This window comes from Cavia porcellus, unplaced genomic scaffold, assembly GCF_034190915.1.
Source record: "Cavia porcellus strain 051 isolate PalLab524CR breed Dunkin Hartley unplaced genomic scaffold, mCavPor4.1 scaffold_16, whole genome shotgun sequence".
Taxonomy (NCBI): Eukaryota; Metazoa; Chordata; class Mammalia; order Rodentia; family Caviidae; genus Cavia; species Cavia porcellus.
Genome location: NW_026947499.1, coordinates 33,757,988 through 33,784,058, shown reverse-complemented (window position 1 = coordinate 33,784,058; position 26,071 = coordinate 33,757,988). Strand labels below are relative to the sequence as shown.

The 26,071-nt window shown below is 48.4% G+C and overlaps 3 protein-coding genes across 8 annotated transcripts in view; all 3 read right to left on the bottom strand.

Annotated features, from left to right (window-relative positions):
* The window catches only part of Pdpk1 (3-phosphoinositide dependent protein kinase 1), a 103,171-nt gene extending 90,876 nt beyond the window's left edge, over window positions 1-12,295 (bottom strand). The window contains exon 1 of the mRNA XM_063226334.1: window positions 12,196-12,295. The gene's annotated coding sequence lies outside the window, so the exon portion shown is untranslated. The remainder of the gene's footprint in view (window positions 1-12,195) is intronic.
* On the bottom strand, window positions 429-19,098 carry Amdhd2 (amidohydrolase domain containing 2). 6 transcript variants are annotated; one of them, XR_010039803.1, is made up of 12 exons: window positions 18,916-19,097; window positions 18,692-18,828; window positions 18,471-18,610; window positions 13,123-13,177; window positions 12,770-12,982; window positions 12,600-12,688; window positions 12,373-12,517; window positions 12,196-12,303; window positions 11,996-12,064; window positions 10,994-11,095; window positions 10,450-10,580; window positions 429-8,855 (listed from the first exon to the last, which is right to left on the bottom strand). XR_010039803.1 is itself a non-coding variant. In XM_023560752.2 (11 exons), the coding sequence occupies exons 1-11, from the start codon at window positions 18,996-18,998 to the stop codon at window positions 10,561-10,563; spliced, it is 1,161 nt and encodes a 386-aa protein (XP_023416520.1). In that variant the 5' UTR covers window positions 18,999-19,097; the 3' UTR covers window positions 429-10,560. The 6 variants fall into 6 exon arrangements, 3 of the variants coding, with proteins under 3 accessions (XP_023416520.1, XP_012997136.1, XP_063082407.1); XR_010039804.1 differs by having other exon boundaries at window positions 429-10,580; window positions 10,994-11,195; window positions 18,916-19,098; XM_023560752.2 differs by having other exon boundaries at window positions 429-10,580.
* Window positions 19,099-19,301: 203 nt separating this feature from the next.
* On the bottom strand, window positions 19,302-25,334 carry Atp6v0c (ATPase H+ transporting V0 subunit c). Its single transcript, XM_003478490.5, has 3 exons — window positions 25,072-25,334; window positions 20,080-20,263; window positions 19,302-19,998 (listed from the first exon to the last, which is right to left on the bottom strand). Exons 1-3 carry the CDS (start codon window positions 25,148-25,150, stop codon window positions 19,794-19,796), a joined length of 468 nt encoding a protein of 155 aa, XP_003478538.1. The 5' UTR covers window positions 25,151-25,334; the 3' UTR covers window positions 19,302-19,793.
* Between the last annotated feature and the right edge of the window lie 737 nt (window positions 25,335-26,071).

The following is a 26,071-nucleotide window of genomic DNA, read 5'->3' as shown; positions in this document are numbered from 1 at the left end:
TGATTTCTTGGGCCCCATAAGCAGTAAGAGCCATAATCACTCCCACTTTTTCCTGAGGAAACCAAGGCTTTAGAAAATTAGTTGCTGTGTCAAACAGTTAGATCAAAAAGCACACATCTCAAAACAGACCTGTCCAACTGCCATGTCCTGCCCTTAGCCACTGTACTCAACCTTCTCCCAACAACCCTTGTTTTGTATTTATTTTGGTCTTGGAAAAGCAGTGTGCAAGTTATTAAGGACAGGGGTGGTAGCCCAGCCCTCTAATCCCAGCATCTGGGAGGCTGAGATAGGAAGAGTGCAAGTTTGAGCCTAGTGTGGCCAACTTAGTGAGACTATGCCTCAAAATATAAAATGGTTAGGGACGTATACCAGGTGTGAAGGCCCTGGATTCAATCTCCAACACCAAAAAAAGAAAAGAAAAATTGTCCTTAGAGATTGCTAACCATTTTATTTGACTTAATTTCTCATTACAAACTTTTGAGAAAGATACTCAATATTCATTACCATCTAACATGTGAATCAATTTGCCAACTAGTACACTAAATATTGGACATTGAATATATACATAGCTATAGATACTACATATCTTTTACATATTGTTCCCAGAAAGTTATTGAAGAATATGCTCTATCAAATAAGAAAGTAAACCAAACAGAGGACATGAGATCTGGAAACAGGAAGCAGGAAAGACTTCACAGGAGTATAGAGAAGTCCCAGGATTTGTCCATTCAACCAATATTCATTGAGCCCCTCCTCTGTGCCAAGCCCTGCACTGTGCACTGGTAATTCACAGTGCACAAGACAAAAACCTCTGAGCTTGTGAAGTGTCAGTACACTGGCAGGGGTAGAAGAAAGTGAACAAGCACAATAAATAAATAAACCTCATGGCAAGGTTTAGCTCAGTGGCATAAGTGCCTGCTTGGCAGACACAAGGTCATGAGTTCGATCCCTAGTCCAAAAAAAAAAAAAAAAAACCTTATGGCATATTAGAAGATAGTAAATGCTGTGGGTCAGAAAGAAAATTAGGTCACAAGAGTGCCCAGGAAGGTGACATAAGTTTAAATGGATGGTGAGAACTCAGGCTAAGCAGCAGCTACAAGGAGCATCCAGAAACAAGCAGAGCAACCTTCCAGCAAATTCCATAAAAATGCAGAAAAAAATGATAGACTCTCACCACACGGAAAGCTAAACTGAGAAGCTGACAAACAAAAACTCCAGAAAAACAGCTCTACAAAAAGCAAGCACAATCACAGTCCATACCTCCTTTTATTCCTTTCTGCTGAGTGCCATTTACAGTTATGATCAAGTACTTTGATTCAACGAGTAATCAGTATACTCTGCCTGGACAAGCGACAGGGATTTGGGTATGTCTGAGTGTCTGACAGCCGAATCCTCATCTCTTCAATAGAAAGATAATAGATAACAACACAAATGAAGAGATATAAAGATATTTAGAATGATGGACATAGATAAGAAAAACATTTGAACCCATAGTAAGCAGGATGTGAGTTCAGAGAAATCAGCCAACGGCTACTTTTCATTATATGCTTTTTAAAATCTACTCATTCTTGTACTCTCCCCCCCACCACAGGATTGAATCCAAGGCCTTTATATTGAGCTATATCCCTACTTTTTATTTTTAGACAGGACGTTGCTAAGTTACCTAGGCTGGCCTTGAACTTGTTTTGTTTTGCTTTGAGAGGGTCTCACTATGTAGTCCAGTTGGCCTAGAAATTGTATTGATCTCCTGAGTACTGGGTTTATAGGCCTATGCCACTACACCCAGTATGGCTTTGAATATGTGATCCTTTCCTCAAATACTACTTGTACCTGTGATCCTCCAGAGCAACTGGGATTGCAGGTGCACAGTACCACATCCAGACTACTTGGGCTTTTAAAACATTGATGCAGGGGCTGGGGATTTATTTCAGCAGCATAAACCCCTGCCCGGCAACTGTGACATCATGAGTTTGGCCCCCAGTACCAGGAAAAAAAATCAATGCAAATAAAAATTAATAAAAAGAGGAGTTGGTGAGGATATAATTGAGTGGTAGAGTGCTTGCCTCATATGCAGGAGATCCGGGGTTCAATCACTGGTACTATGAAAAAAAAAAAAAAAGACTAAACAAACTTAAAATCCAATCTATGCTCATGATTGGGTAAATGTGACACATACACACACATATACCAGATAGCCAGGCATAGTAGCAAATGCCTTATAATATCAGAACTCAGGCAGAAGGCTGAAGTAGGAAGATCACTACGAGTTCAAAGCCAGCCTGGGCTCAGTAGAGAGTTCAAAGGTGATCTGAACTACATAGCAAGACCCTGTTTCAAAAAATAAACATACAAATAAATAGCATTATCTTCTCCCTAGAAATTTTAAGGATCTCTCACTTGTGTAAGAATCTAAATTACTGTACCAATTTGCAGTTCTTGAGGAATTCCCAGAGAAACGGAAAAGGAGAGAGAAGAAACTTTTGGAGACTGTATACTGTTCAGGGAAGCACATAGAGCAGTGGGTGAACATGCTGCCAACAGTCTCAGGGAAGGTGGTAAGTTGGCAGCAGAGGGAGAATAGGAAAAGCACAGGGGAATGAGGAAGGTCAGCTTTTAGGCTTCTAGGAGTCCGACGGCAGCCAGCAGGAGAGACCCAGGCCTGGCCAGGAAGGGCATGGGTCTGGCTGCACCTCCCAGGCCAACAAGACTTTGGGAGAGATGTCTCACATGGTCTGGCTCCCACGCTGAAAGGAGAGGCTCTGTTCCCTCGTTTTTCTCTCTTCCTTCCTGGCCTACAGTCCGTCTGTGGTTGAAAGGTGGCATATAGCCAACGATGCAGTGGGTTGGCCAAGCATTGCAGAGCAATGGAGGGGAAAAAGGAGTGGGAGACCCCTGGCATGCACAGAGCACGGGCTATATGAGGCATGTCCTATCTCTTATAGGAAACAGGAAACTTTGTGCACTGACGATAGGCATATGTCACTTCCATGACTTCATGCACCAGCAAAGTATTCTATTCCCATTGCTCTGTAACAAATTGCCCCCAAACAGCAGACACACATTATCTCATGATTTCTGCGAGTCAGGAACCAAGTAGGGGCCAGATTGGGTAGTCTGGTTCAGGCTTCCTCAGGGCTAAAACATCTGAAGGCTTGGGTGGGGTGGGAGATGCTACTTCCAAAAAGCAATTCCCAGAGCAATGGAGCAGCAACCAGCTCTCACCACAGCAAGTGACCAGAGGGAAAACAGATCACACAAACCTGGAAGCCATGATGTCTATTTATTTGAGACAAAGTCTCACTCTGTAGTTCAGGCTTACCTCAAACTTGCTTATGTAGCCCAAGTTGGCCTCAAACTGGTGGTGATCATCCTGAGGTGTATGCACCACCCCCAGCCAAAAGAAGAACTATGTGGAAATTCTTTTTTTATTTTTAATTTTTTGTGGTAGTGAAGATCAAACCCAGGGTCATGGGTGTGCGAGGCAAGAATTCTACCACTGAACCACATCCCAACCACTCATGGTGCCTTCTATAACCTAACTTCAGGAGAGATAAACCATGTACCTGGAGACCAAGACATTAAATGAAATAAATTTGACACACAAATTTAAATATCACATGAATTTCCCTGTATGCAAACCCCAAAATATAAAGAACAAAAATAAAGGATAGGTAATAGGAAATAGGGAGATTATCTTTTTATTTTATTTTATTTTTTTGAGACAGGGTCTTGCTATATAGTGAAGACAAGCATCCTGCCTCAGCCTCCTGAGGGCTGGAATTACAGGAATGTGCCACCACACCTAGCCACTTTTTTTAGACAAGAAGGGGAACAAGAGATGGAGGAGAAGAGGATTTTAAAAAAGAATTAAAACCAAGTATGGTGGTGCACACTTGCAATCCCAGAACTCTGGAGGCTGGAGCAAAAGGATTGCTGTGAGTTCCAGGCTAGCCTGGGTTATATAGTGAGTTCAAGGCCAGCCTGAACTACACAGGGAGACCTTGTCTGAAAAATGAAAACGGGAGACAATCAGCAAAAAATCAAAACAGAGCTATTTAAAATCGGGAAGGGATCAAGAGTTGGAGGGAGCAGGGAAGAATTAAAGGAGGGGACAAAAAATTAAAATGTGTTATGTACACGTACAAACTTACCACAATAAATGCAATCATTATGTATAGCAAACATATACTAAAAACTACACAATAAAAAAAAAAGTAAACCATTACATCTGCCATATCCATCAGCAGGAGTAGCATCATGAGGACTAGCTTCAAGACTGGCTAACATGGCTAGCCAAGGGCAGGTCAGGATTCATGCCTAGTAGGCAGCATATAGGCAGAGATGGGAGAAACAAGAACAGAGGGGTAATCCAAAATGGACACTGAATTATGAAGCCAACAAAGGGCTTGTCAGGCGGTGAAGCCAGTTATTTTGTAATATAGACTCTCCAGCAGTATCTAACTAGGGTCTAGAGAAGGGGTCACCAGGGTAAATAGGTAGGCATGAAGACCAGTGAGGATATGGACAGATGAAAGGAGAGGGATTCTCAAACACCCCAGCCTCCACCCCCTGGTCCTTGGATACTATACTCACAGCTCCCAACATGTATTTGCTCATAGCTGCCAATGCATAGATGGATGAGAGATGACAAAGTGACCCAGTGATTTCCAAGCCACATGAGTGAACTAACATCCTCCCACCCCTAAAAACAGCGCTAAGTGAGAAATCTGAGAGTCAGGAAGCAGAAAGTTGCATGATATCTTATACAAGCTTAACCTACCTTCCTCAAACCTCAACTTCCCAGTTATAAAGTGGGTTGAGAAAAAAATTAGTTAAAATCTCAAAGGTTGAAAACATTCAATGTTAGTAAGAATGTAGGAAAACAGGAACTTTAACCCACTGAAGATAAAAATGCAATATATACTTCTTTTACTTTTTTTTTTATATTGGTACCAGGGATCAAACTCACAACTGCATGCTTGTAAGGCAGGCGCTTATGCTACTAAGCTAAATCCCCAGCCCCTCCTTGCTTAAGTCCTAAAAGGAGCACTCTTCTCTGGGTCTTGGTAAGACATTCAAGTTAAGAATAACAGCCCAGGGGCTGGGGATTTAGCTCAGCGGCATAAGCACCTGCCTTGTAAGCAGGGGGTGATGAGTTTGATCCCCGGTACTGATAAAAATGAAAAAAGACAAAAAAAAAAAAAGTAATAGCCTCACCAAACATATCCACTGTTTAATTCGCCCTACCGGTGATGCTCTATAACAGGGATGACAAACCTTTTAAAAACAGGATGTCCAAACTGTAATTCAAAACTTACTCATCACAAAGTGCCAACACTAAATTAAACCTGATTTTTAGAAAAAACTGTTATCTGAGACTTGGCTGCTGAAATGACTTGGTTCCTGTGCTGACAGCATGTGTGCCATAGGTTTGCCACCATTCCTCTATGAAAAAGTTGCTATTCAAGTGACCTTAAAACAGAGAGGGTAGCCAGGGTGATTCTGGCATGGGGGTAGGCAATATAGACACAAGGATCACAAATAATGGAAAACAAGAAAGGAAAAGGCATGGTTGTAATGATTCAACTGGGAGGGAAGAAGCCAGCAGCCTCTAGGAAATAGACCAGACCAGAAAGTAGATTCCTATCTCTTTGCTGAGAGAGAAACGAAGATCTGTCATCACCTTGGTATCAGCCTATTGAGACTAATTTATGACATGGACCTCCAAAACCATAAATCATGGACTTCTGCTGTTTTTTTTCTTTTTGAGACAGAGTCTTGCTATGTGATTCAGGCTGGCCTTGGGCTCACTTTGTAACCCACAGTATTCTCAAAGTTGCAACAATCTGCCTGCTTCAGCCTCCTGAGTGCTGGGATTACAGGAGTATGCCGTTATACCAGCCTGACTTCTGCTATTTTAACTTCTGTTCTTTTTTTCTTTTTTTTTTTAAGCTATGTAATTCAGGCTGTTCTGGAACACACTATGTAACTCAGGCTGGTGTTGAACTCCAAAGTGACCCTCCTGCCTCAGCCTCCGGAGTGCTGGGATGTGACACCATATCCACCTTTTTTTTTAGTAAAGACAGGGTCTTCTAATGTAGTCCAGGCTGGCCTCGAACTCACAATGATCCTCCTGCCTCAGCCTCTTGAGTGCTGGGATTACAGATGTGCACTACCATGTCCCACACTTCTACTTTAAATCACCAGGTTTGTGGTTACTTTTAACAGCAGCAATAGAAAATACACAGAAGGGCCTTCTCTGGTCTCCAGGGCTCATGTAGAATAAAGTAGTCACAGAGTCAAGAAGACTCACCTAGAGTGTCTGGGTCCCCAGAATGGCCCATCCCTGACCCAAGGCAAATCCTTAGCTGTGTGGAGGGGAGGTGGTAGGTGAGGGTGTTTCACTGTGGGAATCATTTTCGAGGACTCTGAGCACTTTTCATTACGAGACTGACCCATGCATTCCCACCTGGGAAGCTTTCTACTTGCTCCCTCAATTTAAATAGAGAACTTGGTGGCACAACCAAAAGAGCAGTCCCATGTGGTAAAACAGACCAGGATCGGGGATTTAGCTCAGCTGCATAAGCACCTGCCTTGAGTTCGATCCCCAATGCACCCCGCCAAAAAAAACAGACCAGGACACAACTCTGGTAGGTTCTATCAGTGGGAAGGACAAGGTCCAGAGGGCCATGGTGAAGGCCCTCACCTGAGAGGTCGCTGACCCCACCACACCAGAGACAAATGCTGAGCAAAAAAAGCTCTGGAAGACCACAGTGAACACACTGGGACACAATAGAGTTCCCACGCACTTCTGCTGGGTCAAAAGATAAAAAGCACACTCCCATCCTCGGGAGACATGTCTCTGGTCCGGGGCGCAGCCATTCCTCGCTCGAATCACTGCCAGATCTCAAGTACATGACCCTCAGCAACAGGCCTGGGAAGCTGAGCTCACAGAAGAGGAAGCACCGGACTGGGTTGTCAGTTCCAAGAAGCTTGAATCTTAATTACCCATAGGTCCGCCCCGCACACCGGAGTGACCGCTGCTTACAGGACGGCCCACGTGATGCGCAAGCTGATGCAGCACCAGGAAGACCACCATACCAGATAGACCACCTTGCCAGGTGCCTGCAAGCAAATGGATGGTGTGACAGGTTGCAGAGCATTGTGAGCATGCTACTGGAAAGGGAGGATGAGACAGGATCCCAAGTTCAAAGCCTGCCTGGGCTAATTTGGTGAGTTCAAGGCCAGCTTGGACTACACAGTAAGACCAGAGACATTGTCTCAGCACCATCCTAGTAAATACAGATAATAAATATTAAAAGGCTGGCAATGGGGCAGAGCATAGTGGGGCACCACTGTAACCCCAGCACTCAGGAGGCGGAGGCAGGATGATCACTGGGAGCTCAACACCAGCCTGGGTTCCACAGTCAGTTCAAGGCCAACCTGAACTACACAGCAAGACCTTGTCTCCAAAAGTAATTGGTTAGAGCTGGGCATGGTGTTACATACCTCGCCTATACTTCCAGCACTCAGGAGGCTGAGGCAGGAGGATCATTGCCAGTTCAAGACCAGCCTAGGCTACAAACTGAGCTCAAGGCCAGCCTGAACTGAGTGTGGTAGAATAGCGAGACCCTGTCTCAAAAAGATAAAAATAAATAAATTTAAAAATTTTTTTAAAAATAAGGGCTGGGGATTTAGTTCAGCTGTGTTAGTGCCTGCTTGGAAAATGCGGGGTCATGAGTTTGATCCCTGGTACCAATAAATAAATTAATTTTTAAAAAAATTTAACAGGCTAGGGGGCTGGGAATTTAGTTCAGTGGTGTAAGCGCCTGCCTGGCAAGCTCAAAGTCGAGTTCAATCGAAGGTACAAAAAAAAAAAAATATATATATATACACACACACAGAGGCTAGGAATATAGCTCAGTGGTAGAGCACTACCTAGCATGTGTGAGGCCCTAGGGTCCATCTCTAGCACTACACTCACAGATGGTTGATTGTAAAATGTGTTTCTTTAATTTACTGACTTTTGGTTTTTTGAGATAAGATCTCAATGTATAGTCCAAGCTGGCCTTAAACTCACTAGGTAAACTAGGCTGGCCTCAGACTTATGGTGATCCTCCTCCTTCCAGTCTGTCAAGTGTTGGAATTAACACATGTGCTACCATACTCAGCAGAATTTGTTATATTTTTAAAAACTAATACAATCCCATCTGCACTGGCCCTACACCTCAAATAAAATCCACACTCCCACAATAGCTCCAGACTCCTGTCCATACCACCATGCCACTAACCACGCCAACCACTTTCCATCCACATGGCTGTCTTCATCCCATCTATACAAGCTCTGAGCCTCTGGGCTTGTAAAAGTTTATTGATATGTAATTCAGTCCCAGCACCAACTTCCCACTGCTATTGACCTCCCATCTGGCAGCTCCTCTGATAGTGCACTAAAAGTCGGGATAACAAATAGGACCTCACTCTGAGTTTTTGGCAGAAAGGTGGAGTTAACTCTCATTAAGCATCTGGAGTGAGGTCTGCCTGGCCCACATTTGTGTCTGTCTTTGGCACCAGGCACCCTATAGGGGCTTGTCAGCCACACAGAAGGCATGAGTCCATGGGCAGACCCAGGAATCCCCATGCTTATTGTCTTGGGCTGACAGTGTATATTCAAAGGCATGTGGGCCAAGACCTATCCCCATGTGCCCCTGTGAATGACCCCTTCCCCAACAGTTGCCCTTCTCATGCTATTAGTCCTCAAACATGAGATCAGAGACCATTTTTATTGCTTTGGATCTGGACACATCTCCTTTGATGGGAGCCACCTTCAAAACGTCCTGCGACATGTCAGCAATTTCCTGCACCAAGAAACAGTTTTACCATATTGTATAGGTAAAACTATTTTACTGTATTCCCAAAAGGGGAGTGTTAAGACACCATTTTCAGATCTGGCATTTGACCTTCATGTCAAAAACCATCATCAGATCCAAGAGAGCAGTGAAATCTGCCAACTGACAGCTCATACTCTCCAAGTAGGGAGAAGCCAGCCTAGGGTGCACGGCCCAAGACAATAATGGCACCAGGCATGGTGGCATACACCTACAATCCCAGTACTCAGGAGGTTGAAGCAGGAGAACTGCCATTACTTCCAGGGGGCAAATTCAGAGTTTCAGGGTCTGAGGCAATTGTGAGACTGTGAGACTGCAGCACCAGACAAAGTAGCCACCAAATACCACGTGAGGCAAGCTTGTCACATGCAAAGATTAGGTCAGGAGAAGGGACTGTTGAAAAACAACATCAAAGAAAATGAACCTAGGGCTGGGGATTTAACTCAGCAGCATAAGCACCTGCCTTGCAAGCACGCAGTCGAGAGTTCGATTCCTGGTACCGATAAAAAAAAAACAAAAGAAAATGAACCTAGATTACCCAAAAGGGTGCTAGAGGGTGTAACTGAAGGGCAGGCAAGCCAGGCAATCTAGAAAGCAGTGTCCAGATATTCCAGGACCAAGCTGCAGGCCCGTAGGCCACAGACTCCTGCACTCAGCCCTGGGTGACCTGGGATCCAAAACCCACTGTGGACTCCCTCCTGCAATGCAGAGTTCCTGGAGAGGTGCCCAAACCCAGAATCAGGCCATGGGCTTTCAACCTGCCCAGCCATCTCAGAGGCAGTGAGCAAACTTCTGAAGCTACTTATCATCATAGTCAATAGCCCCTTTGAGGGGGCTGGGGATTTAGCTCAGCGGCATAAGCGCCTGCCTTGCAAGCAGGCAGTCTTGAGTTCGATCCCTGGTACTGATAAAAAGGAAAAAGACAAAAAAAAAAAAAAAAAATAGCCCCATTGTGCAGCATGCCAACCAATGAATGGTTTCCATCTATCCTATCTCACTGGGATGAATCTCCCCCTCCCTCCACTCAAGTCTTAACATTTTCCTTTTGATTTTTTTTTTTTTTTTTTTCTTTTTAGAGAAGGTATCACTATGTAGTCCAGGCTGGCCTTAAACTCACTATGTAGCCAAGGCTGGTCTCAAAGTTGCAGCAACCTTCCTGTCTCAGCCTCCTGAATGCTGGGATTACAGGCGTCCACCACCACTCCTGGCTCTGAAGATTTTCCTGTGGCTTCAGGCAAATTAGGCCTAACAGACCCCCTGAGGAATCCAACTGTTTTTGCCCCAAGCCATGAACACTTTCCCCCGATGCCCCAAATGAAGTATAAGCAAAACCCAGAGACAAGGCAAATCCTGCTGCTCATTTATGCAAGCCATCACCTCCAGGGTGGCTGCTAGCTCTGGTCTATGAATGTCGATCTGGCATGGGGGCTCCCAACTTGTTCCCTGGAGACCAGCTCCCGAAGATGCCCGCCCGATCAGTGTCCAGCTGGGGCTGGCCAGGCGTCCTCTCCAGCCGAGGTCTGAGGTCATGGCCTGGCTTCCTCTGCCTGCCACACCAGCTCACCTGAGATGTAGGTGGCCTGGACATGGAGGCTGTCGTCGAGCACCACAAAGTCTGGGGCAGAGCCAGAGGGTGAGAGGTGTTGGGAAGGGACCTTATACCCTGCAAATGAAGTCACTCCCAGGCAATTAAGCCTGGTGAGAAAACTGAGGCCCAGGGATAACACTAATGCAGGACATCCTGACTTCTCACAACACTGACAAAGGTCCTTAACTCCTCATAGTCAGGGACAAGGGACAATCCCCCTGCTTTTTCCGAGACAGTGTCTGGCTATGTATCTCAGGCTAGCCTTGAACTCACTATGTAGCCCAGGCTGACCTGGAACTAGCAACGATCCTCCTGCCTTTGCCTCTCAAGTGCTGAGATTATAGGCAGCACCACTATGCTCAGCTCCTGGCCTTATCGTGAATGCCAGAAAGACTAGAAAACAAGAAAGGGAGGACCAGTAGAGGCTGTGGTGGCCACCAAATGGCTGAAATCTAGGGAAGACCTATCAACTTGGGCCTGTCCCAGCCCCTGCATGGGACTCATCTGAATGGGGCCTTACCTGCATCAGCACCAAAGTCCAGAGTCCCCTTCCTCTTCTCCAGCCCCAGCAGCTGGGCGGGATGCAGGGATGCAGCCTCCAGGGCCGCCTCCACACTGCAGCCTGATCAGGTACACAGCTTGGCAATAGCCCATGGCCACTGCCCCATGCACAGCGGAGTCCCGTTTTAGGGCCCAGAGTCAAAGTGGGACAGGCCTGGTCTCTGAAGCAGATTAAAAGGACCTCCCCCAGCTTCGGGATACTGCTTACTATTCTTCCCTAGATCACTCACCTTCCTGGCCATACAAAGACCCTCTCCTCCCTGAGAAAGCACTCTGTCCCCAGGACCCTCAACCACTTCCTAGGTCCCATGGAGAGCCCACCATATGTAAAGAAGCAATGTCCAGGCCCACCACACCAGCAGCCACACATGGGGCTCACACTTTGTTCCTGTAACCAAGAAGCCAAGTGACTTCACTTTCTTTCCTGTTGCCCACTTACCAAACAAAGCCAGGGCATAGCATCTTCTGACTCCTGGGAAGTCCCCCGGCTGTTGCTACGCCCTGTTCCCAGCCCATCTCCCTAAACAGCACTTTGAACCCTGATGTTCCCCCAGCCTGCAGAAGGACATCCAGTCTCAAGCATTTGTCAGATACCTGCTCTCTGCTTTTCCCTCAGGAGGTCCCTGTACAGCTTACCCACTCACTTTCCCACTCTTCCTGCCCACTGATGTTGACCCTGCAGAGTCCTGCCATCCAATAGCACTAGCCCTGGACCTTCTATCAGATAGTGTGAGAGCCCCTTTTCCATCTGGGATCTTGGCTTCATTAATCTCAATGTCAGCTTGAGTAACCTGCTGCTCACTACCCTTCTCTCTGCCTTGTCCACATTCCCAGTTCTACTTCATACCCTGGGAACCCCCTTGAAAAGGCAAATGAGGAAGTTAATGCAGAACTCTTGTCACCCCACTTCTCCTCTAGCTACTGCCCCCCCACATACCCTCCCATGTACAGGCCCACTGACCTGTGGCCTGTAGAAAATGTCGGACACACACATCCATTGGGGCTATGCTGCCACACAGTGTCTTGGTGCCTTGACAACAAAGAAGCCAGGCTCAGGGGACTATGCATCTGAGGGTCAGCCAGGCAAAGAATACCAGATTCTTGCCTCTCTGAATGGAAGGGCCAAGGGGCTATTCTTCTGTGAGTGCAGTGGGTACTCACCTGCAATGCAGGCCATCAGCCCATCCACTTCCACCTCCATCTGTCCCAAGGTGTGACGGCCATTGCCCAGGCCCAGCGCAGGGACAGCATCAGTGATAAGTACCAGTCCTGGGTAAGAAAGTGCTTCAGAACCTTGCTGGTCACATCCTACCTGCCCCAACCTCCCCAGAGGCTTACCCTGGGGATGGGCCCGGTGGGCAATCCTCAGGGCAGCAGGGTTGGTATGTATGCCATCAGCGATCATCCCATAGAAGATGCACTGGCCTGGGGGTAGTTGGTCACTGGTCAGAAGCCCCACGATGCCTGGGTCACGGTGGTGGAACTGGGCAGCACAGGACAAAACAACTAAGTGACAGTAGGATCCACTGAATCCCCACCTACCCAGGAAATTGGGTGGCACTCACAGGCAGCATGGCATTGAAGAGGTGGGTAATGAAGGTGGCCCCACTCTGTACTGCTTCCTCTGCAGCCTGCAGGTGGGCCACTGAGTGCCCTGTGTGAGGGACTTTCGAATCAGACTCTGCACCCACCCAGGACAGAAACAGGCCCAGCCACTTCAGATGACCCCCCTTACCTAGGGACACGCAGATGTCCTGAGCTGTTAGTGCCTTGATCACTTCATGGCTGCGGCCCAGCTCAGGGGCTAGCGTCACAATACGGACGTTGTCCAAGGACCCATAGGTAGCCAGCAAATCATGGAAGGCATTGACCTCAAAAGAGCGGATGTGGGCCTCGGGATGTGCACCCCGCTTTTCTGGGCTGATGAACGGGCCCTCCAAGTGTACTCCTAGGGGAAGGAGATGAGGATGACTCCAATAAGCACCACCACTCCACAGCCTAACCACTGCCCACTTTCCCTCCCCAACTATGTATCTAGAAAAGGAGGGGCCTCCAGGGATGGGGGTGGGGAGATGGTTAGTCACTCACCGAGGACCCCTGCCCCATGAGGACCACCACTCTTCATAGGGATCTGAGGAAGGACCTGGGAGGAACCAACTGTTAAAGCCCTGGCCCCTGTGGCCTGGCACCCAGAGGTCACAGCCCAACCAAGGTCAGAGATCCCTGATCAGAGGTCAGGGTTTTGGCCTGGCCTAGTTCAGCTGGCCACCCACTCAGGAATTATAAAATGGCCAATGCCCCCCACCCCATAGTGTTCACAAGCAGGAAAGAAACTACAAAAACAGAGACACAGAGTGGCCTACATTGTGGCCCTGAAGACCAGGACATGAAAACACTCCCAGGTCAGAGACAGGAGCTTGGGCATCCACAGCAACTCTAATCTGCCCTGTGTCCAGCAGAAGTTAAAATGTGTATGTGTCAAGAAGAGTCCCTAAAGAATGACTCTGGTTTCCTTTAGTTGCAGGCCAGGGCTCACAAGAATAGCAGGGCCGGGGCAGGGGCTGCAAGTTGGAGAGCTCAGTGCAGAAGGCAACAGGACTCAGCAGCCACTGTGATTATGAAGTTCACAGCATGGGGAGGAGAGAGATGTTCATAGCACAGGGAGGAGAGAGACATTCATACTCAGTCTCAGGGGCTGAAGAACCAGGCGACCCAGCCAGAGGTAACTTCTTCCAGCATGAGCATAGCCATAGTGGTTTCTTAGAGTCTGTAGCTCTGGAAAAGCTGGACAAGAATAGTGGTCTGACTATGCCCTCCCTTGGAACGCCCACTCTAAACAAAAGTGAAGGTCTTTTAAGATCTTAAACCCTACAGGATGAAGAGAATGAGGGAGGGTCAGTCAGACTCTAGGAGCTAGACATCAGACATTGAACAGATCTGGGCAGACTTACAAGGTAAGAAACAACCCCACTGGCTCAGGTCCCACGGCCCCTGGCACTGGAAGAAATGGGCTGAGGGGACAGGGGAAGGCAACTAGTTAAGAAACTTCATTAGAGTAGAGCTGGGTCCCTGGAACTCCTGTTTCAAATATACTCAAACAAGAGAAGGCCTCTAGGCAGGCATAGATCAAATCACAATAGAAAACCAGGTAATTAAGTGAAAGGCCAGCCACACTTGTTACCTTGGGGCAGAATGGTAAGATTTCCCAGGGAATGTGACAAGCCCAAGTCAGGACCCAGTGATCCTGACCTATAAGTGTCCCCTCAAGAAACTCCCCACTACCCTAAGGCTAAATGCTCTCAGCAGCCTGTTGGTGCCAGCCTTCAAACAGAGCACAGTTACCCAGGCAACACGCAAGGAAGCAGCCCACAAGAAGATTTGGTAGGGAGAAGCAGGCCGAGAGCATAGTACACAGCAAACCACCATCCCAAATACTCTCAGGGCAATGAGAGGTCTTGGATCCATGATGTGAAAATAGGACATCAGAAAAAAGAACCATTCAGGGGGGCAATAAAACAAGCTCTTTAAAACTAAAAACATGCAAGCACCAAACCAAGAGAACTAGAAGATAAAAGCTGAGGAAATATCTAGAAAGTAGAATCCAAAAAAAGAAGAGGAGGACGAGGAAAAAATAAATGTGGCCAGGCCACCCAATAGTGAATTAGTGTGACTCCTATAAAATGATACAGAAACAGAAGAAAAGTCACCAAGGAAACCAGGCATGGAGGTACACACCTGTAATCCCAGCATTCAGGAGGCTGAGGCAGGAAGATCACTATGAGTTTGAGGCCAGCCTTGACTACACAGTTCAAGGCCAGCCTGTACTATATAAGGAGCCCCTGTCTTAAAAAAATAAAAATAAAAAAATAATAAATCACCAAGGAAATAATTCAAGAAAAGCAAAACTTCAAAGCAGAGCTTCTAGTTGGACATGGCTGCTCAGTAAACAACAGATGGGTCAACACCTCCTCATTCCCACAGTATGCTCCTCTGAGACCTCGGATCCAGGGACAATAACAGACCCTGTAAGCTTCCAGAGAGAAAAATCAATCACCCACAGAGGATCAGGGATCAAATGGCTTCTCAGCAGCTACTCTGGAACTTCAAAGACTATCTTAGGTACTGCCCTTAACATTCTAGGGAGAAATCACACAAACTGTAGTCCTAGCTACTTGATATGATGTGAGCCCAGATACTCAAGGCTAACCTGTACAACATAGCAAAATTCTGTTTCAAAAAGAAAAAGTTAAAATGCAGTTGAGTGGAGTACAAGAGTCTTGGGCTAGGAATCTATTTCAGTAGTAAAGTATAAACAGCATGCTTAAAGCCATGAGTTCCAGACACACAAAATTAAGAAAAAATGACCTCTCACCTAAAACTCTAAACCAGCTAAGCCAGGGATCAACAGAACAGTCACTTTCAAACTTTGCAATCTCAAAAATTTACCCTCCCACGACTCTTCACTAGAAGTTAATGAAGTTAATGAAGAATATGCTCCAACAAAAGAAAGCTGTAAAGCAGCTAAGAGGAAAACACAGGACATGAGACATCCAGCAGTAAAGGCCAAGAGATATCGCCCCCAGCCCAGCCTAGCTCCAGGTGAGAGAACAGGACTCCCCAGGAGAGCTGGAATCTGGTGAAAGAATAACTAGTGCTGGGAAGAGCAGGAAGACAAATCTGAGTCTGCATTGTAGCTAAATTGCCTGAGAGTTTAGGAGGTTATGGCAGGAGGACCACCATGAGTTCAAGGCCAGTCTTAACTATACAATGAGATACTGACTCAAAAAACAAAAAAGAAAAGAAAAGTGCCTGAGACAAGACAATTAGCAGGAAGCTTATAGGTAAAGTTAATAGCTGAAAAAAAACAGAAACAAAAAACCAAAACAAGCAAAGAATGTTAACTCCAAGGAGAGCAGAGTTGGCAGGTAAGAAAATATAACTGACCTAGGGCCTCCTTCATACAGATTCAATGACTGAGCAATACAGATCCAATCAAAGCCACTCGTAACTGGGCTGGGGATATACCTCAGCAGCACAGCTCCTACCAGGCAAACGCGAGGTTCTGAGTTTGAGTTCTAGTACCAAATAAAAAACAAAGTTACCTTAACTACTTGATACGGACAAGGAATTGGAAGTAGATTAGAGAAGGCTAATTCTCATCCTCATCATTCTTGGCAGGAGGTAACAGATACTGTCCTAAACCAAAAAAAAATAGGAAAGCCAGCACACTTGTGAGATATGTGGGGATAAATTCCAAAAGGTGTGTATCAGTAATTCCAACACTCAGAACGCTAAAGCAGAAGCATCACTGCAAGTCCTGGACTACATAATGAGTTCAAGGCCTTAACTGCAGAGTGAAGAAATCCTGTCTCAAAAAAAAAAAAAAGGAAGAAGAGTTGAGTCGGAAGTGATAAGTGATGAAGCCTAGTGTGAGACCTAGTTTGAGGCAAAGGTGTTCGGTCTTTCCCAACAAGCTATATGGACAAAGAATTTCATTATAGATTAAACATAGTAACAAGAAGACTGAATTTTCCTAGAATAGAGTTTTGAAAGGGAAAGTAAGAGAGCACTAAGTAAAAAACAAAGAATGCAGACAAACATCTGGAAAGGTAAAAAATCATGGAAGGAGGGCATGTGGGACCAGAGACATGGCCTGGATGCCACCCTAAGGAGGTGCCTAATCTCAACTCAGCAGGTAACCACCTTGAAGCAAGAAACAATGGCATCAGATTTGCTTCTTGGAAGAATAGCAAAGGACAGAGCTAAAGGACACACCAGAAAAAGAGGTGGTGGTATCAATGAACTAGATATTAGTAACGAAAGACCTGAGTAACTTCTGGCAAAATGGCAATTCAGTGTGTGAAGGACCTTGGAGGAAGAAGGGCACAAAGTGGGGGAAGAGTCCTGTGATTTCTAAGATAACACAGGTATTACAATTTCACATCTAAGGCCCTCTACAATCTCTACAATTAACAGTTGGCATCGTGGCTTCCAAGGAAAGGTTTGTCAAGTCTTTAAGCTACTGGACTGCAGTGGAGCCAGGTAAAAAAACACAAGCACTATTCACTAAGGTCCTTCTTCAAGGAAAAAAAAGCCAGTTATCTACATCACGGTGTGCAGACTTGCTGCTGAAGCAAGACACAAGAGGAGGCAATGGCAGCATGGGAGCAGTTGGCTATCAAGAAAACAAAGCCTTCTAGATAGAGCTTGGGGACAGGAGAAAGGACACTTGAAGCTCTGGAATGTGCCTGGTAAGAAAAAAAGAAGCTCTTCAGGTAGGAAGGGAACATCATAGAGGTGAAATCAGGGAACAGCTGGCAGGACCCAGAGCTTGGAAAGACAGCTTACAGAACTGGGCTCCTGTTGGCAGTGGAAAAAGTGAGTTTGGTCTCTGAATTTGCTGAGTTGTGGGGTATTTCTAGAAATACATCTCTACTTAATATTTACTCAGTGCTTAATATACACCAAGTCACACCAACCACGCAATCACAAGAGATTGAGACTGATCATTCCCACTTTAGGTTTGGGGAAACTGGTAGAAAAGAAGTCTAAGATGGGCGTGGTGGCACAAGCCTGTAAACCCAGTATTCAGGAGGTGGGGGAATCATTCCAAGTTCAAAACCAGTGTGCACTACAAAGTGAGCTCAAGGCCAGCCTAGTGAGACCCTCATAGCTCCTTTCTCTGATTCATTCATACATCCAGAAAGGGACCCAGGGGCAGTCGCACACTCTCCGATCTTAAGTGCATCCTATATTTGGAAGGAAAACTAGCTGGGACAACTGACAAAACAGGAACAGACTGCATGCATTACATTATGGCTAGCAGTGAAAATTTCCCAACTCATGAATTGTGTTTGCTTAAGAGAATATACACGTTTTTAAGAAAGAAGTATTATGCAGTAAACATGAATAATGTATGTAACTTATATTAAAATGATTCTGCAAAAGACATGCAGGCAGAATCAGCTCAAGTTAAAACTGGAAGGAAAACCAAACAAGAAAATTCCTTCTAACCGAGGAAGAAGGGTGGGGATTCAGCAGCGAGTAACTGCAGCACTGAGGACAATCTCTTTGTAGAAGGCATGTTTAAGTGAGTCGTACACCACAGGCAGATTAGGTAGGAAGAGCCCCACCAGAGACAACCGTTATAGCAATCAAGAGTCCTCATAGATCCTGGGCCAGGAGGCTGGGAGATGGCTAATCAGGGTAGAAAGGGCCTCTGACAGGTGAATGTGCTAAGAGATAAATGTGTAGCCAGCTGTAAAGGGAACGAAGGGACAATTTACAGAGAAACCCCATGGTGGGGTGACGGGGCCAGGGCCAGAACTAAGTGGAAAAGAGGCCACTCATCTGCCAGAGTGTGCGGTGAGGGGGAGGGAATGGAAGTTAAGGGGCTGGCTGCACCTCTTTGCCTGAGGAAATGTGCCTGATCTCACCTTATGGTAAACCTCGGGTGGGGAAGTGACCAGGGTGGGGCAGAAGGAGGTGACACCGTGGGACAGGATCCTTTGGGCTACCAGGGCGACACCTGAACCCACGTCCTCCGTGGCCCTGGAGAAGTCAACACCAAATCCACCTGTGGCCACAAAAAAGAAGGGGTTTCACGCTGCTCACGCCTCTTTCCCTGGCTCCTCCGACCCCGCCCGCCCGGTCGCACCGTTCATCTGCACGTCGATGAAGCCCGGGGCCAAGATGCAGCCTCTACAGTCCCGCTGCTCATCGGCCACTCGGCGCTCCTCAAAGAACAGCTTTTCAGGATCCAGGACACGACCCCCACGCACCCATAAGTCCTCCCTGCAGACAAAATGGAGCGGCAGGTTCTCAGCAAGCCCGCCCGACCCCCCGCCCTCCCTGCCCCGCCCCAAGCCCCGCCCCCCGCACCTGAGTAACATGCCACCGCGCAGGATGCGGCAGTTTGTGAACTGGAGCACCGCTGCCCGCTCCGCGACTTGCCCACCGCGCATCTTGAGGCGCCTGAGCCGGCAACGCCGGATCCGCAGCGTTCAGGAAGCAGCTCAAGCAGTCCGTACCACGTGACTGTCAGCTGACGGCGGCGGCTCCACGTACCGGCCCGCCACGTGACCGCCCACAGACCGCGTAATCAACTGCGCCGCTGCACCGCAGCCAGAGGCCGAAGCCTGCACGGCACAGCACTGCACGGCAAGGCAGGCCTGGCCTGGCCTACCCTACCCTACCCTACCCTACCCTACCCTACCCTATCCCACCCCACCCCACCCCACCCCACCCCGCAAGGACTAAGACACAGGTTCTGGTCACATCCGAGAACTTTTATTGGGCACAGCATGGCTCCAGAGCCTGGCGGGGCTGACACTGTGCCTCCAGACTCGGGAGTCCGAAGGTGGCAGAAGGGTGGGGCCATCTTCCGCCTCAGCGCTGGGAATCCCAAGGCAACACTCTAAAGGCTACTATATAGATAGAAGTAGGAACAGGTCAAATCTTTATAAATAAACATCCAGTGAAGAGAAAAATGACAACTCTAATTCTTCCTTATACACAAAGCACTCTAGGACGATGAGTGGGAGGGGGCCAGACGCCGGCATCCTCACTGGTCTGGGGCCTGGATGGGTGATGAGTGGGCCCAGATGTCCACGGCACAGGGCTGAAGGGGCAGGCGGGGCAACAGACGATGGGCACTAGGACACTGCGCATTTACAAGACCAACTATGGAGAGGGCGGTGGCCCATGGGTGTGTGTCAGGCTGTTCCTTCTGAAATGGGGGGTGGTAGGCTCATGACAGGCTACTTTGTGGAGAGGATGAGGGCCACGATGAGACCGTAGAGGCCAAGCACCTCCGCGAAGATGAGGATCAGGATCATGCCCACGAAAAGTCGGGGCTGCTGGGCAGTGCCCCGCACACCAGCATCCCCCACAATGCCAATTGCAAATCCAGCTGCCAGGCCGCTGAGACCCACACTCAGGCCTGCACCCAGCTGGAGGAAACTCCTGGGGGGAAGAAGAAACACAGGGCTATTAGCAGCATGCCTGCCAGGGAAGACAGTGCCTAGAAGGGCATGCCACACTCACCTGTACAGAGTGATGCCCTCATTCAAAGAGTTGGCGATGAGGACTGCCACCACCAGGCCGTAGATGGCGATGATACCAGCCATAACCACTGGAATGATGGACTTCATGATCAGCTCGGGCCGCATGACGGACATGGCTGCGATGCCGGTGCCACTCTTAGCTGTGCCATAGGCAGCACCCAGGGCTGTGGGAGGGAAGTAAGATCAGCCCAGAATAGCACTGACTGCTCAGAGAGGACCAAAAGGGCAGCTTTGGCACAACTGTGAGAAATCCCCAAGTTACCACTCATGGGGGAGAAGGCACCCAGAACTCTGCAGGAACAACAGCCATAGCTGTAACCATTTATCTAGTCCACTCACTGCACCCCACACCCCAAACCCTTCCTGAGGTTGCTCTTGTGGTTGTCTAGGGTCCTGTTTTGCTATGAAACTCAATCCTGCTCTCCATCACTCTCCCAGCCTGCTGCTTGTGACACCAGGCAGGCCAGTCACACAGGACTAGGCCACTGGGACCTCAAAAGCCTTACTTGAGATGCTAGGCACTTTTTTGGTCCCACCTGAGGTATTCAGTACTTCTAGTCAGGAAAGGCCTAGAAAAGCATGAGGGGATCCCAGCAGCCAGTTCTTGTCTACTATCAAGGACAAACAAGCTAGAATTGCCATGAGAGGTGGGGTACAGGCCCTGCCACATCAGCATCATTAGCAGCTGATCTGGCAATTCCTGCTCACCAGGCCAGAGCTTCCAGACTCAACACGCAGCCTACTCAACTTCCTTCTACACCCAGTCCTAAAATGGCCGCCTCTAACAGGGCTGTACTTTGTCAGGGCAGCTCTCTATCCCTCAGCTATACAGCAGGGCCCTGAAACCTCAGAAGATTAGAGGATCCTCCCTAAATAACCACGGAGGGAGGCGCAATAGTGAGCCAAAGAGACAGGGCATAAGAAAGATGACAGACTGTGAGTCCTCATCCAACTCAATCATGAGGTCTCAGAAAGCTTTGAGGTGAACCCTCCTTGCACTGTGGTTTTCAAGACTCCCACTAGATGACATGACAATTAAGGGAAGCTAGACTCTAGCCTGTCCCTTTTGGAACTAAAATCTCAAATCTCCATGGAATGTTGCCTTTTAAATTCTCAATTCCCCTCTCCTTCAGTTCTTTTAATGCATCTCTTTTAAATTCTGTTTTGCTTTTTGAGACAAAGTATCACTGTGTAGTCCAAGCTGGCCTCAAACTCAAGGCAATCCACCTGCCTCAGTCTCCCTAGTGCTGGGATTACAGGTGTATATCACATTGCCCAGAAGTGTAGCTCTTGATTTCTGCCACCTGCCCTTCAAGATCAACGCCCTTCAAGATCTACTGAGCTGCTTGAATAGGTCACACTGCAGCCCTTTCTCCATCTGGCCAGAGCACCCACATAAGTCACTTTGCAGAGACAGTAACAGCTGGCTTAACCTGCAGAAGACAACACAGGTCCAGAGAAGGAAGGGACTAGGGCATCCCAGTCATTTCTCTGTTGGGAATCTCTCTGAGCCAAAAATATGCCTATTTTGTGCCCAGCACTGAACAAAGACGAGGTCAGAGAGACTGTCTTTTCAGGACTCAAAGTCCAGCAAAAAGACAGGAAAAGTAACCAACGCAGTAACGTGGGGTGGAGATGGGGGTAGGAGTACCTCTCAAAGGGCCACAGACAAAAAGTGGCACAGAGCTAGAGAGACAGATGGAGGTGCGACAGTGAGCAGGAGACATAGGGAGACAGGGCAGAGAAGATCATGGCCAATACATACAGACACCACAAGAGTGGACAAGCAGGCAACTGGAAGGAGGAAGCAAGGCTGGGGCCATACTACCTCTTCCTCAGCACAGTGGTACAGACACTGCCAGCAACTTGGCTTGAGAGGTCATTCCTGGAACTCCACTGGTCAGGGTGCAATTTTGGGTCCTCTCTGCAGGCCTAGTTCTATCTCAGACTTATATTTAAACATACAAGAGAATAGTGCCTCAAGGCTCACACCTTTGGAACATGTCATTCCACAGGGAGAGCACAGACTGACTCTCTTGGGATGAGGGAAGGTTTAAAACTGAAAGCTTAGCACTGCAGGTAATGAAACTGTGAAAGAGACAGAAAGTAAGCTGGGCTTTTCCTCAGAAGGCCTTGTGGTTAGAGAGTGGACAAGGAAACATGAGGACTGAACATGAAAAATTCCAATGAACACTTGCAGCCAGATCAAGTGAGAGAAAACCAGACCTGGTCAGCAGAGTGGTCCAGGAAATCAAACTGATGGGACTGTGACTGTAAAAGATAAAACTGGCCACAACAACAGTACTGCCAACAACGCCGGTGTCAGTGAAGCAGAGAGCAGAGTCAGGAGGCAGTTACAGGAACACAAGCACCAAAGCAGGGAGGAAGTCACAGAAAATGCGGAAAAGAGCAACCAACAGCTTCATGAAGACATGATGAAGAAAGAATCAACAGGATGTTTGTCATATGAAAAAAGAGGAAGCTAGAACGTGAGAGATGGGGTCCAGGTTGCCTGAAATATGTGGGCTTCATTTGGTTTAAAGACTAGCAAATGTGAGCTGGCTCAAGCACATAGCTTACAGTCAGTTCAACAACCAGAGGCCACCAAGGTCAGAAGGACCTGCTCTGGTAGCAAAGATGAAGACATGTCTTGTGGAAAAAAGACACACTTACAGGGCAGAAATGAGGTCAGACATTGATTCAACTGGCCAAGCCAGAGGTTAGCAACCTAAGGCTGTGTTAAGCCCCATGTGTAGAGAAGTGGAGTTGAAGGTACACAGACAGATGTTGCACCAAGGCCAAAAAGCCTGTGTAGACTCCAATCCCAAGGAGTGTGACCATGCAGTGAAGGCCTAACCAACAAGACTGTGCTCTTGGTGTGCAGACATCTGCTTACCAGGCTTGGAAAGCAGCACATGCAGGGTTTTTTGGTGTGTTTTTTTTTTGCTGCTTTTGTTTTTTTCTTTCCAGCATTGAGGATTGAATCCACTTGACATTCCCACTAAGCTACACTCTCCGGGGCTGGGGATTTAGCTCAGTGGCTTAAGCACCTGCCTGGCAAGCATGAGGTCATGAGTTCGACCACCTGCACCAAAAAAAAAACCCTACACTATCAACCTATTTTATTTTTTGAGACAAGGTTTTGGTAAATTACCCAGGCTGATCTTCTATCCTTCTGCCTTAGCCTCTCAAGTAGTTTGCATGCTATAGTACCCAGCCACATGCAAGTTCTTCACAGAAAGGGGAGAGGGAGGTGAGCACAGAGAAAGAGCAGCAGAACCCACCCTGACAGCTCCAGTGCAAGATTCACTGGACAATTTCATGTAGCTAATTTACCAACCCCCTCATAAATGACACATAATAACTACCCAATCAAGATTTGAATGAAAGTTGTCAAGTCACAAACAGAAACTATCCACGGAGCCAGACCCCGAACTTCTGGAGGCATTCTAGGTGAAACCTGCACAAAACGGGTGTACCACAGCTTGTTTAGAGAAGCCCAAGAGATCTGGGAACAGCAGGTGTGGCCAGGGAAGGAAAGAGAAGTCCAGACCACATCTCCCACCACAAATGACCCCTTACTCAAAGGGAATAGGGAAGGTCAGGACTCACTCAGCAGCGCGTGACTAATAGACAGGCCCAGGCAGAAAGAGGCCCCCAAAAAAGCAGGGCCTCTAAGCCCCTACCCCACAGGTATTTACAGTCAGCAAAGACTGTTTGGAGTTCAAACCCTCAACATACCTACTTTAGGAGCTTCCCCAGTTCAGCAAGTAGGGTGGGGCAGGGCGGGGCTACTTAAGCAAAAAAACTAGACCTACCCAAGGAAGCCCAGACCAGACCAGGCTAGTCCCTAGAGCTGCGACTTACCTCCCTCAGTCCCAAATTCCTTGACCTGGCTCAACCTCCACTATCCAGAAAAGCCAATTTTCATTAAATCTGACAGTCTAGGACCATGTTACCCAACCTCAAAAGCAGATGACATCGGGCCGGGGGTTTAGCTCAGTGGCCTAAGTGCAAAAAAAAAAGCAGATGCCATCAAGAACCCTGTAAGGTCTCTTCTCCACCATGAGACAGTCCCTCCTGGTTCCAGGTCCCTGAAGAAAAGGTCATTCATGCACCCATCCATTCACTGGTACAGAATTGGACTCTCCTAAAGAAAACTCAATCCTACAAACGCTGACATCTCTTATTGCCCTCTCTCCCACTTCCAAGCACAGACCCTCAGCATATGTTCACAAAAGTGCTGTCTCCCACACACCACCCCACAACAGCCTCGTCATTTCCCTAACCTCTCACAGCCACCCTTGGGTTCCTGCGCGCTCCAAAAGCCCATCATCCCTCAGCCCAGCTTTCCCAATCAACCCACACAGCTGACTGGACTACTGGAAAACTGCGACGAGCCCCAAACAGAAGCGTCTGGCTCAGGGTACACCCCATTTAACCCCAGTCAGTCTGGCCGCCACAAGTTTGGGATGCGGACATTGGTGTGGACAGGTTCACACAGGCCAAGAAACCAGAAGGCCAGGGACTCCCTGCCTCAGCGCTCCCGACCCTGGACCGCCGCCGCCCACAAATCTTGAGCTCTCCTAGATGTGATGTCACACCTGCCCGCAGAATGCGGGATGCGGTGCAGGCCCTGGACAGCGCACCGCCCCTCACGCCCCCACCCCTGTCTTCCTCTCGCTTCTCAGGGATAAAATGGCAGCAGTGCTGCGGCCCCACCCCCGCACCGATGCGTACTGGCTGCCAGGGCCGGGGATGGAACACTGGGGATCTTGAGCCCGCACGACCCGAGCCCAGGATGGCCCCGAAGCTCTCAATATCCGTCTCCTCCTGGTACTCGCGCCTGGCACCTCCAAAGCGGGAGATTACGTCAGAGTGACGTCACGCCTCCCCGCAAGCTGCAGGCAAGAAACCTCGGAGACCCGGCGCCCCCCGCCCCAGGCTGGCCCCCGCCTGCCACGGCGCTCACCGCTAAAGATCATGGCGAACGAGGCGCCTATCACGCCGAAAAATGGAGCATATTCGGGGCTGGCTTTGGCCTCGGACATGTCTGCAGACGAGGCGGGGTCAAGCGAGGCTTGCGAATTCGGGACGAGGAGGGAGAGCGTGCAGGCAGGCGGGCAAGCAGGCAAGCTAGCAGAAGTAGGCGGCAGCGAAAGACAGGGCTAACTAGCCCGTCAGCTGCTGCGCTCTAAATACCAGCGCCGCAGAGCAAAATGGCGGCAGTGGTCCCGTCACATGACTCAGGCCCCGCCCCTATAGGCCATACCACCTTGCACAGATGGGGGAGCCACTGCCCCGGACGTCGGGCAACCTACTGACAATCTCTTCTTTACCGCCACCCTCTGCCCCAAATCCAGGTGTTCTACCACGCCTCAGCATCGGCGGAGGCCGTAGATGGTGCCGCTGGCCCCTCAGCCTCCTCGGCGTTGGACCCGTCGGGTGACCGGACCGGGGCGGGGAGATGACATGCCTTATTAACATATAGGGCGGGTCCTCAAGTGCTCCGCCTCCTCTGCAGTGGCTTGGGGCGGGAGTTGTTCGATTCCGGGCAGTGGTTTTCTTCGCGTTCTGTGAGTGGAGCCCCAGGCCCTCCGGCTAAGGGTGGGGTTCCTAAGTCAAGGCAAGCCTTCTGCATTACTCTAGGCGCCAAAACACGGTGTCCCCAGGAGACGATCTTGAAGGCGAAAAATCTCAAGTGTGGGCTGCTGGCCTTCTTCACTCCATGTTCGGGAGACACTGACTCCTGTGAGGTCCTGGACTTTTACTGCGCCCTCCTGTATTTTCATATTAATCCTTCCAGTTTTGGGGGGCTGGGGATTTAGCTCAGTGGCATAAGCGCCTGCCTTGTAAGCAGGCAGTCGTGAGTTCAATCCCCGGTACCAATAAAAAGGAGAAAGACAAAAAAAAAAAAAAAAAAAAAAAAAGAATCCTTCCACTTATACCCAGGCTTTTCTAGACTAAGACCC

Excerpts from the sequence above, each read along its gene's own strand:
- Amdhd2 (XM_013141682.3), bottom strand. The coding sequence starts at position 18,998 with ATGCGCGGTGGGCAAGTCGCGGAGCGGGCAGCGGTGCTCCAGTTCACA. Across the intron at positions 18,829-18,915 it reads CGCGGTGGCATGTTACTCAG|GGAGGACTTATGGGTGCGTG; the intron begins GTGCGGGGGGCG and ends TTTTGTCTGCAG. Across the intron at positions 12,304-12,372 it reads CCACCGGGCCCATCCCCAGG|GACTGGTACTTATCACTGAT; the intron begins GTAAGCCTCTGG and ends TTTCTTACCCAG.
- Atp6v0c (XM_003478490.5), bottom strand. The coding sequence starts at position 25,150 with ATGTCCGAGGCCAAAGCCAGCCCCGAATATGCTCCATTTTTCGGCGTG. Across the intron at positions 20,264-25,071 it reads GTTCGCCATGATCTTTAGCG|CCCTGGGTGCTGCCTATGGC; the intron begins GTGAGCGCCGTG and ends TCCCTCCCACAG. Across the intron at positions 19,999-20,079 it reads GAGGGCATCACTCTGTACAG|GAGTTTCCTCCAGCTGGGTG; the intron begins GTGAGTGTGGCA and ends TCTTCCCCCCAG.